Here is a 13476-nt window from a genome sequence, read left to right as displayed (position 1 = left end):
GTTTAGTCGCTTGAAATTGCAACTAGATTTTTATTTAAAAATTTTTGTACAAAAATTCTGCCATTTTCTTGACGCTAAAGAAGAGATTAGCAACTAGTTTATTGTACTGCTGATGTTGAATGTCACACCAGTATTCCAGTCACCACCAGTAGGAGGCTTATTAGATCTGTTATAAGGGAGGAAACACTGTCCAGTTTCCAGACCAGGTGAGTTGAAAGTTAAGAAGGGAAATCTTTAAACGGTTTAAATTGTCGTACTTCCAGGGAAGTCACTGGCTGAGGCTCTGCCACAACCTTGCTGTGACACCGTGGCCTGTGTCTGTTTCCCCATTTGTAAAATGAATAGTTTGCTCACATATGTAAAGTTTTATGGATCTCTGATAAGATACTGCAAGTGCCAGAATTTGACCATCTGTATAGGTACAAGGTGAAAAATATCCTAAATTATTAATGCGTAAAACAGCAAAACAGCAGCAATTTCTTCTACTCTCCTACTGCTGATTTTTGTCTTGATTATATCTGTCTTAGTTAAATCCCTATTATTAAGAATTTTATTTATTCCAACCATTTATATTTATCAGCTTATCTCAGGGTGTTGTACAAATACCCACATTAGAATTCAGCATATAAAAATAGTTACATGCTATAATAAACATTGCCGTCTTGCCTTTTTGACTGTTCTGAAGAATGTACTAAAACATTTTTGCTTTTAATTATAATAGGGTTTTTATAGTGAGTGAAGTCTGATGGTATCCCAGTATGGTATCCAAGGGAGTAGGAACAGTGTTTCTTAACTTTTGCTGTCAAAGTTTCCAGCAAAACCTAATCTTGTTTTACTAGACCTGCATTTGGATGTGATAAAATTCCCTGGTTCAGGTGAGTATCCGCTTCTGTTGCGGAAGTGTTTATGTAGAACTTCTGACAATTTAATTTTTTTCTACTTGTGGCCTGAAGCCTGGGACAGAGCCTAGCATGAATGGATTAATTAGCTGCAAGCTTGCTATTTTAGGCAGGAAGATAGATAATGTATCTTCATTCCTCTTGATGCAGCACACACTCTAGCAGGATCATAACCAGCCCACAGTATTCTGATTACTATTAAGGTGTCTAATCTTGGATAATAATTAAGTGATTCAGCTATTAGGAAATTAAATTACCACCTAACTCACTGGGAGCAAATGTGGGATCTCTTGCAGCAATGGAAGGGAAAATGAGCCTCTCTTTCTTAAGGCTTTATCTACTTGTCTGTGCATGCAGTTTCTCCCAAGTCACACTGCATCATCAGTACTTTTAGATCAAGCGTAAATCCTCTGTGGCTGGAGTGGGGCTTGCCCAAGTCTCCCTTTTTGAAAATCAAGAAAGCTTTTTTTTTTTTTCCTTTGGGCTTTGGGCTGGCAGAGAGCAAAAAAATCCAGGTAGTCAAATGCCTTCAGAGTGATAAATATGTGGGTGAAGTCAAGATTTCAGAGCGGGAGGCCTGTACTACAGGAATCCCAACTGGAGCTGAAAGGCCAGCTGGCTAGAGAGGAGCATCCTGAACTCTTGGGAGCACAGAGCAACTTTAGCATCAAACACTATGGAGATGGGGCAGGACAGCAGCTTCCCCCCTCCCCTTTGTCAGAAGGATGGAGGAAGCAGTGCTGATTTTTAGCTTGCTGTGTTTGGTGGTCACCCAGCATCCAAATGAAGTCCCACTAAATAGTCCTTGGCAGCAAAGTAGAAGAGACAAAAGTTGAAAAGGCTGAGAGGCAGCAAGGTGTAAAGCTGTGGGAAGCTAAAGATTGCTGTGGCATTTGTGTAAATGTAAACATTCTTTAGTGACTTTGACTTTGCGTGCTTATGCTCTTCTAATTAAAATTCATTTGGAAGTATTGTAAAAGCTGAACAGAGCACAACACAGATGCATTCTCAGTACTTAGAGTACACTGGGTGTGAGGCCTCTTAAGATAGGTATGTGTCTCTAGCAGACCATTCTAGGGCTTAATGACAAACATACATGGTAAATATATATTGTATATTTATAAAACTTGGAGAAAGATTGCGAAGAGGTACACACCCTGTTTTGTCCTAAAAATAAATCCCCACAGGCTGCAGAAGTTGCAAAATACTTCCACATTTCTTTGACATACCAAAACATGTTTTTCCTTTTGAGTTTTGACATGTGGACTACACTGCAATTATGAGTTTCTCATCTCATCTGTCTGAGCCACTCCTTTTCTTCTTGTCGTTGCCTTGTGCTGCCCTGAGCTACTCACACTTTCCTCTGCCTCTCCGTAATCAGTAGTCATGGTGTGAGTGGATTGGGGGGAGGGGGGTGAGAGAGGTGCTGGAGGAGGCATCAAGAAGTTGATGCACCAAAGTAGAGTTCTGTGCACATGAGAAAAACAGGTTCCAGAGGCAGGCTAGAAAACAATAGAAAATGGAAATAAGAAGACAAGACTGATCTACACCCATTCTCTACCTCATTCCTAATTCCCCTGTATTCCAGCAAGGGAAAGAAAGGATGATGAGAGTAAGAGCCAGAAAGAGGGAACCCAGAAAGAGGGAACCCAGACACCACGCATGCAGGGGAAGAATGGAGAACAAACCAGCAGAGCCAAAGTAAATTACATTTTAAAGAAAGCTGGATGCCAGACTGTTACAACACAACAATGCGTGACTATAGAAAATGTGTAGCTAGCAGTGTTTGGCCAGGAGCAGGATCAATTGGTGAGAATTAAAAATGCACTTCTCCCTCCAAATGTCCATACTAATAGCCTTGGAACTGTGGGCATCTGTGCATTTTCCCAAGAACTCAACCAAGTAAGCAGAAGGTGAAGCCACCCTGAATTCTTCCAGTTTAATTACCAGCAAATCAGAACTCCAGGTAACTCCATTATTAGGCTATTAGTCTCTGCCTGCCCAAGGCTATGCTTCAGTGGGTCTCCCAGAGGGTGATAACCTGCTATTCCACCAGTACAAGGGGAGCACATATCTAGCCAAACCCGTGAACCTTGTGACTGGACTCTGCTCCACAGAAATGCTCCGTAGTTAAGCAATGCATGGAGTTAAGTGAGATACCCCATGAACTGAGACGGAAATGTAGTTCCTAAGGCTCTCAATGATTTCTATTACCCTTTGAGTCATGGGGGCTCTTCCAGAATATCAAGCAAGTTAAAGCTTTATGCAGGTTTTGTTCCTCTGCTGTTTATCACCAAATCTTGCTCCCTGGGGATGGAACGCTGTAGAGGCAATGTGCTCGGCACTGAGGGAGGGCCTTGTAATACTTTTTGCTGCTAAGTCCAATATGAACAAATGTAGCAGCAAAGGAAATCAAGGGTATTTTTGTATGAAGATGAGCATAGTGGGAGACTTGATGGGGCAGGGGAGCAATGGAAGGAGGGAACTTAATGAAATTTGCACTCCCACTATTCCCACACTTTGTCAAAAAATGCAAGAGCAGCACTAGGACCAACACTGACAGGCCCTAAATGGAATCCTACCTAGTCCTCTGTCAAAAAGAGTGAGGCTCTATTGTGTGACATCAGAGATGTCTAAGGGGGTAAAACAGAGGAAAATGAGTGGAATCCTTTATTCCAAGAGGGCTCGAGGAAAAACGTGGTAGGGCTTGACCGTTCTGATGTCTATCATGCAGGCTTGTAGCTGGTTTGATGACACGCTGGTTTGGGCTTTTGGGGTTTTTTTAGATTTACTGGAACTTATGGTATTGTGTCTAATTGATGACTCTTTGTGTATCAGGGTTGCTGGGGCTTATCCAAATATGCGTCTGTGCCCCAGGTGTACCTGAATCTAAGATGGTTTATGAGCCATTCTGGCTGGGTCACCACTGTGAGAACTTGTCCTCACTTGTTTTTCCTGCTAAAATAAAGGCTTGATAGACTGTGCCTAAGCAGGCGTGGAAGCCTGCAGCTTAATCCACTCCTGAATCAGTTGGTGGGCTATGGCCCACTTGGGTGGCAGACAAAGTGAAAAGCTGCCATCCTCCTGTTTCAAAGGCTTAGGCTCCCGTCCGAATGCTTCCATTATCTCCTCCAGGCTGAACCAGCCGGCTGCTTCCAACTCCAGTTTGTTCACGCTGATCTGGAAAGGATTCAAAATGTACAAAGGACTGTAAATGGCTTTAAAAGCAGCAACCTAGGACTTCATAATTCCTGTATCTACAGGACTTTCTGGCAACAAAGGCTAATGAACTCTGGGTTCCAATGTATTCTGTGAGGCTGTTCAGTGGCTTATGTGAAATGAATTAGTAGTATTTGGCTAGGACTAGGTCTTCACATCATACCTGTTCCTGGGTTGGCAGTCTCCACAAAAGGGTTAAGGCCTCAGTGGAAATGGAGACTGAACTACTCAGCCACGAAGCAGGCTTCCAAAACAATGACAGCTTTTATACTTTAAATATCTATTATGAGACAATGCATTGACCACTTGTTGCCAATAAATTAAAAAATTGCCACTAACAGAATCTATTGCCCGCTAATATTTTGTGGGCTTTGGTTTCCTTTGATGTAACAATTAGCCAGTACACACTATTCCATTACCTTGCTTGTATTAGTGGTGCTGGTGGATGAACAAGGAACTTTAGCAATAGGAAATCAAATCAGAGCTTGGCCTCATCTGCAGAGGGTGGATCTAGAGTACAGCGGTGTTTGGATCTGGATGTTGGTTCATACACATTGCAGCACAAAATACACCATGTTTTTGAAACAGAAAAGGAGTATTTTCAAGCTTTTAAAAGGATCCCACACTCACTTCATTAGAACTCATTGAAAGTTGCATTTAAAAGGATTTGACAATGCAGCAGTTACGTGGCCTGGGAAAGGAGAATTCACCAAGCAAGAAAGGTAATAAAATCTTGGGGGGCTGCTCACCTTGGTCTGTTGTGGTTGCACCATGGCATGACAAGCTATCATTAGGGAGCTGTTGGGAAAGGGCCAGTGCTGAGAAGCAGAATACCACAGAGACTCCACCTCCAATCCCACCTCTTCTGCCACCTCCCGTCGGACTGTCTCCTCCAGAGTCTCACCTGGAAACACTCAAGTTAGTCAGGGACAGCCTCCCCATCAGGTAAGATAATGCTGGCAGGTTTTCCCCAGGATAGGAAAGTATCCCTTGTGCCACCTAAAAATGGGTGGGATTTTAGGAATTCTTAGGAATTTTATGTTTGACTTCCCAAGTAGTGTAAGTCTCTGTAAGATGAGTCATTCTGAGAGCACTTTAGCATCAGGCCACAATAACAAATCCATCAACTATCTTTAGTCCCCTTCAAATTTGCTTTTTGGATACCTCTCCTAGGCACCAAAGACATTCAAATAGTAAGGTGGTGGGGGCCATATAAGTATATACTGTAGACAGAAAGAATAAGCTACTCTGACCTTCTTTCATTTTTAAAGCCACTTTCTCTCCCACTCACTAAAAGCACCATACTTTTTCTTGTAAGTTCCCCAACATACCCACTCTCCGCTAGCCCAGAAAAAAGATGTTAGAAGGAGAGTTCTTGGATTTACCTCAAAGATCTCATACGTGGATATGAGCACAGACAGTGCCCTGTTGCTGAATCCCATGATTTTACTCGTTACAGCGCCTTTTCTTTTTCAGATAAACACAAGCAATTTCACACTTCAGCTGGATGAGCAAAGCTGCTCTAGTAACATCCCTCCCCTTTTTCCAGAACATCACCTCTGAGCATGAGCTCCACTGAATGGGGGGAGCTACAGGTCTGTGGCTGGTTCCCAGACTCAAGTCTCCCACCATGCAGCACACAATCCTGTTATCAAACACAGCGTTATGCCTTTGAGTGCAAAACAGTCGGTCAGAAGCTTCCTTACCCACATCACAGAAGCCTGCCAGAGCACTGTACATCCCCTTTGGGAATGACGCCTGTCGGGCAAGAAGGCACCGGCTCCCATCAGACACCAAAGTGATAACCACTGGGGACATCTAGACAACATACCAAACAGCAAAGCAACTAGGAATCAGAGTTCAGACAAGCTGATTGTTACATGAAAACTCGAGTAACGTGAGAACACAGACTATTGCTATTGCTTTTTCTAGAAGATTTCAGGGGACATTGGATAAATAATAAAGAAAAAGTACACAACTAAATAGCAAGCTCTTGCTCTTTTCACAAATTCCCTCTTATTAAGTCCAACAACTTTGGCTAGTCACTGCTGTGATCATGTGTCAGTTGTCCCACCATTCAGATGCTGACCTGTGGATAATAAATTATTCCGTTGGTATGGCAAACACGCTTGCTGCCAGCTAGGTTCTTCTGGGTAGGCTGCCCAGTTTTGCTACAGTACTGATGGGTGTCATGCCAACGAAGAAGGGCCTGAGCCTATAAACACCAAAACATAAATACCGTCAGTTAACATCAGAACATAGGGCTCATTCAGTGCAATCATGCCATTCTCCCTGAGCGACACTTTGCCATCCTTTTCCAGTCATGCATCCTTGTGGATCAAATCACAGTTCATCAGGTCAGGCAGCTCTGAAAGTGCACATGAAATTAAGGAGCTGCTTTGAAAAGTGGCTGTCGCCACACAATGTTTCAAGCTCCTCATTTTGAATTTAAATTACCATCCCTTTCAGCATGTCTAGGAGAGGAGAAGAAAAAGAAGTTGCTGTGTTTTGGGATTGAATAGTAACAATAACTGGAATTGAACCATGCCTCGAAGTAATGCCAAGACCAGATCTGTTTCTTGCTGTATAGCACATGTACCACAACTCTTTCAGAAAGGGGAATGATGAGCTATTTCTATTTATGGGCTAATGGACCTGATTTTAGCACACCTGCTTTTTGAGGGGGCTTCCAAAAATAAATTAGGGTATCTGCAGAGTAATGGCTCAAAGAGGAGCAGTTTTAAAAGGAGAACAACACAATGAGAAAACCACTTTTTCCTCCTTCAAACCCCTTCTTAGCATTAACTTCTGCTGGGATGCATACAGAAAACTGCCCTCTGATAGTGGTGAGGCAGATGACAAGTTGTGATTACTGTGACTATTGTTACTGACTGGTTTGTTACATTTACAAAGTGGGCAGAGAGCTAGTCCGTGTTAAATCAGCATATTATTACTGTTATTCTGTCCTCTTTCCCCAGCCACTCACTTCTCTGTTTCATCCACCTGTTACGTCTTGTCTTTCAGACAGAGGCTGCCATTTAATATGTGTTTGTACAGTGTCTGGCACAATGTCTCACAAACTGGTGGGGCTCCTAGGTACTGCCACAATATATATAAAATAATAAACTAATGATTTAAGCGGGAGATCTGGTGCAAGCAATCACAATTTCTATACGTGAAATATCCTATATCATACCGAGGACAACAAGGGTGCATCTTTCCCATCTAGTTGAAAGAAAGCCTTCCGTAACTCAGTAAATGACCCCTTCAATTCAGATTCAATGACAGATTTCTCCAAGGATCCTGAAATTGAATAAATCTGTGGGAATCAGAAATTTCAGTTATCACCCTACCCCACACCCCTCTTTGTTCCTATTAAGAGTATAAAATCTCTGAACATTTCCATAGAGCTGCTGATGACAGAATCATGTTAGTATGGAAATGACATTACATCAACCATAATACAGTCCCCAAAAGTTGGGAACTACAAACATACCAACTTTACTAAAAACAAAGAAAGAAGTAATACCATTATATAAAAATTCCGTAAAGTGGCTCCCGTGAAGTCACAGTACTTCCCATCAAGGATGAGTGAGGACTTCCTTCAGAAGCAACTTCTCACCCATCAAGGGCTAAGCGCGCTGCCTAAACAGCATCTCCATCAGTGTGCCTGGGCTTCCTTTACTTGCAGATTTAAGTGAACAAATATAGCAGCCAATGGCTGAGACATAGATGGAGGCGTAATTCTAACCTAGATCCAGGGCAAAGTATGCCACGCATTCATCTGAACAGCCAATCAGCACTGAGTCCTCTATCATCTGTTCATTCTGTTTGAACTTCCCCAGCATGCTTTTCATTTCTAAACAAGAGAGGAAAAGGGAGGAGAAAGCTGTGATAAGCTTACACTAAAAAACAACAGCTTAATATTTAAGGCTCCTACAGCCCAGGCCAATGGAACTAGGCCACATCACAGAAGGGATTTCCTATGTCTTGTGGAAAAGGTGTGAGACTGGGCAAACACCTTGAAACAGCTGACTCACGGTGCTGTTGACAACAATCCCCTGAAGTGCAGAGAGTAGTAACCCATTACACCTTCCCATCCAAGGGAAAAGCCTCAAGACAAAGCTCACATGTGGGGAAGGTATGTGGTGGTTCTAGAATGAAAGGAGTCAGGTGGAAAATGAGAATCCAGTTTATTCACCAGCTTTTGGACCATGATTGTGCAGAGCAAGAAGAGCATACAGTCTAGAGCTCGGGGACCTACAATGTGCCTCTCCTCTACAATTATTTGTGTCTCAGAATGTATTGTATTTCCCCCAGAGAAACCTTCCCAGGTTATACCAAATACCCTCCACCTTCCTTGTCAACTTTATATCTCACTTACAAAGGAAATGGCTTCAAAGGAAATGGCCCCACATATTTAAACCAGATTAAAAATATTGTCTCTAAATAAATATTAGTAAATGGATTAGACCTGTGTAGATACCATTTATACTTACAAAGAATTAGTTCATGTCCATGTGCCAGGGCTTTAGATGGTAATCCTAAACACAGTTATTTGATGTTAATAAATAATACCCTGAATATAAAGTGGAGAACACACTCCCATATGGCTTAATAGATTTCCTGATTCTTCATCATGATCAGTATGAGATAAAAGGACAAAGCTCTGAGATCTTTACAACATACATGGTATCAACTAAAATCTGGTTAGTGGAAGAAACTTGGGTGTACATCATTTTGGCTGGTAAATCTATGAAGATGTTTACTATTGACCATCAGCTTACCTGCTACACTTATCTGTGGTGCCAAGTACTTGCTCCCAACTTTCTTAAGGAATGGAGAGAGATTGTGAAAGAGGTAGAATGTTCCTGAGTTCTGGGCTTTCCTACAAATGCCATCATCTTCCTTTAGCTCAAACAAGTATCTGCAGTTGTGAAAGAATCAGGAAGATCATTGCAAGACCAAGCCTAGATCAGGAATGATACACTCATTATGAACAGAGAAATGGAACAGAATACATGGTATAGTATCTTTCATATTCCAGATATTTCCAAAGCTTTGCAGAACAAGATGCTAGTTGTTGGTGGGTAGTGACTGTATAGGTGAAGGCAAAACAATCATGCACTCACCAACACCTCACAAGAAGGCTTGAATGTTGGACACTATTTTCAAACACACTATAACCCAGCCCCAAACATATGTCCTCTATTTTATACACACAATAATTTCTGTGAAGAAATAGAATAGATGTCTTTCTACCTCACAAAGGTGCTCGGAGCCCTGAGGATCCTACTCGTCATTTGTATTGTATTTCCCTACTTTTGAAGGCTCTAAGTGATGTTTGACTGTCTTTACAAACAAGGAAGGCTGGGTATGGCTACTCTTAAGCCAGTAAACACATCTCCTAATTTGGATGACTGGATCATTAAGCAATATGAGACTCTCCCTGTCCTGCTGATTCAGGAGGTAAAGATGAAGCTCAAATCTTGAAAAAAGGCACTCCATGTTGGACTGCATCTACACTAGGGAAATGAATCATAGTTGATAACGGGTAACAGAAATTGCTACGCTCAAACTGTTTGAAGTGGTACTGAAAACTGTTGTTGAGCTGTTGATCAAGTTCAAGGAATATTTGAGAAACCTCACTGCTAGCATGCTTTCCAACAATAGGGATTGACTTCAGTTTACCTGACTTCAGCAGTTTTCAGCACTATTGGAAGGGAGCTGGGCCTACCTGTTGTGTAGACAGGGCTGTGAAGTGCACTGTGTAATCACTGGACTATAGGATTAGCCCCAGATGCAGAATTTTAACAAGGACACATATGGAACATTGGATACATGAGCACCAACTTCTGGTCTTCCTGCTCTGTAACACAAATAAGAAAAGAACTTACCGCATTTTTCTAACATAGGTAGAGTGTAACCTGCACCACAGAGAGGAAGTTCTTCTGTATACACCTTGATAAATCATAGCTCTCATCAGAACCTGAGAGAAGCTGCCTCTGACCAAAACAAAAGCACAGCATGCAGTGTAATGAATTTCCATGAATGGGTTGTTTAAAAAGGGACAATGTCCCAATGTAAAAAGAAATATATCTCTCTTCTACAGAGTCCATAGGATGCTGACGGCACACTTGCTAAAATATTGTTCAATTTGGCCTTGGGCTTCGTCCACTTCCCAGGAACCTCATTATCCGAACTCAGTTTTATACACTTTTCAAAGAAAGTTCCAACATAGCTCAGTTTTTATATATTTATATATATATTTATTGTTTGTGTCCGTCAAGAAGATCTTGTAGAAATTGCTGTAAACAAAGATTAAATTGTGCTGTCCTAACCTGTGTGTCTCTGTGATTAAGGATAATAAAGTTAATTACTATGTTGTCTGTTTTCTAAAGAAAGCTATTCCAGCTCATCAAACTGAACATCCGAATACAACAACCAGAAAATGTATTGGAAATGCAATAATGATAGTGAAGAATTAAAGACAAAACATCAGGTGCAGAAGAGAACTCTCCAAGTTAGAAAGAAGACAGCAGTTGCAGCTGCATCTGTCTCTCTAGGTAGTTGATGATTTTGTACCAAAGAAACCTGCAACGTTTTTAGCTGAGGCAAATACATAATCTACTTTGTCCTCAACTCCAAAATGTCAGGAAGACAACTACCCAGAAGGCAATGTTATCTATAGTATCTTTTCTGAAGAATTGATGAACAGTAATTCTTAATTATTATTTGGCTTTTATACAGCACTTCCTAACCATAGATCTCAAAGCATTTTACAAAGGAAGTTAAGTACTATTAGCCTCATTCATAGGTGCTGGAACTAGGGGCGCTGCCATCCCCCTAGCTGGAAGTGGTTTCCACTATATAAGGAGTTTATAGTTTGGTTCAATGGCTCTCAGCACCCCCACTATAAAAATTGTTCCAGTACTCCAGCCTCATTTTACAGATGGAGAAATTTAATCAAAGGAAAAGAAGATTCTGTGGATACTCCATGCAATTCTACACTAGCCATTATGGAAAGTACTCTGTTCCTGACACTTTATCCACAGAAATGGGAACTTATAAAAATATTGCAAAACTGCATACATGATTATGACATGAAATTACTGAAAGAGTTTAATTGTCTCAATGATCAGATTTGAATGGGATCTGAGGTGTCAGGTTAAAAATTATGTGGCTCTAGCAGGAACCAGTCTTTGATCTTTGTTTCTCCATCCCTACTACTTCCAGATCAGTTGGGATTCTTTTTTTTTCCCCTGGTGTAATACTGGATGAACTGATTGTAGTCTGAGAGTTGGGAAAAAATTTGGATAGATCCTGGCAACCAGCAGGGCATTTCTGTTTTATTCCTTTTCCTGGTTTGGATGCTATGGAGCAGCACTGTCTCCTCCTGATTCTACCACCAGATGTATGTTCATCAAAGTACCAGGCAATTTTCATCCCTGGGATACCTTCATTGACTTCAGTGGAGTCACAGCAAGGTTGAATTTTGGCCATCCTTTTTAAGGACCTTCCTTCCAGCCCTTATATAAGAACTTTTTTTCAGTACTAACAAAGTTTTTTTAAATGGAAAATAATTCCCCTTACTTTAACAAAATTTATTTGGAAGCACTGTGAGCTCTGTACATGGTATCATTACTTGCAGGATTCTATGAAATGGAACATTTTGATAGTCTAGTCAAGGGGTGGGCAAACTTTTTGGCCTGAGGGCCACATCGGGGTTCCGAAACAATATGGCGGGAGGGGTAGGGAAGGCTGTGCCTCCCCAAACAGTCTGGCCCCCACTGCCTATCTGCCCCCTTCCACTTCCTGCCCCCTGATTGCCCCCCTCACAGCCCCCGACCCATCCAATCCCCCCCCCCCCCCGCTTCTTGTCCCCTAACCGCCCCTCCGGGACCCCACCCCCTATCCAACTCCCCCCGCTCCCTGTCCCCTGACTGCCCCAACCCCTATCCACACCCCCACCCTTTGACAGGCCTCCCGGGACTCCCACGCCTATCCAACCCCCCCTGCTCCCCGTCCCCTGACCACCTCCCCCGGACCTTCCGCCCCATCCAACTGCCCCCTGCACCTTGTCCCCTGACTGCCCCCCGGGACCCCCTGCGCCTTATCCAACCCCCCCTTTACCATGCCGCTCAGCGCACCAGGACTGGCAGCTGCGCCGCCCGGCGGGAGCCAGCCACACTGCTGCGCAGCCCAGAGCAGCGGGACAGGCCGGCGGCTCTCGCAGCCCCGCCGCCCAGAGCTCTGGCGGCACCGCGAGCTGAGGCTGCGGGGCAGGGGGGACAGCAGAGGAGGAGCCCGGGGCTAGCCTCTGCAGCCGGGAGCTCAAGGGCCAGGCGGGATACTGCCATAGTTTGCCCACCTTTGATCTAGTTTGTGAAAACCCCAAACACAGCATAAAGTTTAAGGGCAGATCAGTGTAGGAGTTAACAGAAAACTCTCTACTTTGCTCTAGAACGGGCAGCCGGGAGAGGGTTCAGAATCTGACTGCAGAGGGCAAAAACTCCTTCTTATAATAATAACATGCAAAATCGGGAGATGAGAAGCCTTTAACTCCTTCACTCCATGGCGCCCCAAGAAGCATGGTTTGTATTTAGCAATAATGAATTCAGGAGCTCTCATGCACATTCAGAGCTGCCACCCTGTCAATCCTGTCTATGTTGCGTGCATCCTGAGTAGGTGGGTGTCAGTCAATGAAAGTCCACCCATTTCTGGAACTTACTGTAGTCAGTGCAGGAGGAATGCTACCTCGGAGAGCCGGAAGTGCTTCGTAAAAGCCACCCGCTGACTCACAGGATGTTAAAGGAAATGCAGCGTGTCTATGAATCGGCTCCACATTTTTCAGCAGGCCTTTCCCCACAGGGAGCTCTGGGAAGTGTAGTTCCACAAAGACTGCTTCAGAAGCCCCACTCACTGTGGAGGCTGTGTTTGACAGTTCACTGTACATTTGCTCTTATTTTTCTTAACTCTTTGCATTAGTGGTGCTTTCTTGTAGTGAATTATTGATTTTCTACTAACAGTTCATTAAATCAGAGAACCAACTCGCTAGATTCCCCCAAAATAAACATGTAACAGGCAACAGCAATGCTAGTGCTGTGTTTTGATCTATTTTTATAGAACCTAGTAGTATTTTATGCAAGCTTTCTCTTTTTTTATGTCTGAAATGTGGGGAAACTATTTTAATGAGTAAGCTTAAGGATCTGAATCCTCCCTATGCCCTTAATAAAGACAAATGTGTAAATATCAATATGCACGTGACAGGTTTCAGAGTAGTAGCCCGTGTTAGTCAGTGTCCGCAAAAAGAACAGGAGTACTTGTGGCACCTTAGAGACTAACAAATTTATTTGAG

At 42.9% G+C, this 13476-nt stretch overlaps 1 protein-coding gene across 3 annotated transcripts; it reads right to left on the bottom strand.

Moving 5' to 3' along the window:
• Positions 1–971: 971 nt before the first annotated feature.
• NUDT13 (nudix hydrolase 13) lies at positions 972–12968 on the bottom strand. Of its 3 annotated transcripts, none has more exons than XM_007060661.4 (9): positions 12850–12968; positions 10016–10123; positions 8906–9045; positions 7870–7977; positions 7315–7421; positions 6208–6333; positions 5825–5936; positions 4868–5022; positions 972–4079 (listed from the first exon to the last, which is right to left on the bottom strand). In XM_007060661.4, exons 2-9 carry the CDS (start codon positions 10099–10101, stop codon positions 3885–3887), a joined length of 1029 nt encoding a protein of 342 aa, XP_007060723.3. In that variant the 5' UTR covers positions 10102–10123; positions 12850–12968; the 3' UTR covers positions 972–3884. The 3 variants fall into 3 exon arrangements, with proteins under 3 accessions (XP_007060723.3, XP_037761126.1, XP_043408084.1); XM_037905198.2 differs by lacking the exon at positions 10016–10123 and adding an exon at positions 9856–9987 and having other exon boundaries at positions 12850–12958; XM_043552149.1 differs by lacking the exon at positions 7315–7421 and having other exon boundaries at positions 7648–7977.
• Between the last annotated feature and the right edge of the window lie 508 nt (positions 12969–13476).

Source organism: Chelonia mydas, chromosome 7 (assembly GCF_015237465.2).
Source record: "Chelonia mydas isolate rCheMyd1 chromosome 7, rCheMyd1.pri.v2, whole genome shotgun sequence".
NCBI lineage: Eukaryota > Metazoa > Chordata > Testudines > Cheloniidae > Chelonia > Chelonia mydas.
Note: the sequence above shows the minus strand (reverse complement) of the source record. Positions and strands in the feature narration are given on the sequence as shown.

What these genes read in the sequence shown, in the direction of transcription:
- NUDT13 (XM_007060661.4), bottom strand. Translation starts at nt 10,101, where the DNA reads ATGAGAGCTATGATTTATCAAGGTGTATACAGAAGAACTTCCTCTCTG. An exon ending in ATACTTTGCCCTGGATCTAG is followed by an intron (nt 7,422 to 7,869) that starts GTTAGAATTACG and finishes ATTCAATTTCAG; the next exon opens with GATCCTTGGAGAAATCTGTC. An exon ending in GGCAGGCTTCTGTGATGTGG is followed by an intron (nt 5,023 to 5,824) that starts GTAAGGAAGCTT and finishes GAGTGTTTCCAG; the next exon opens with GTGAGACTCTGGAGGAGACA.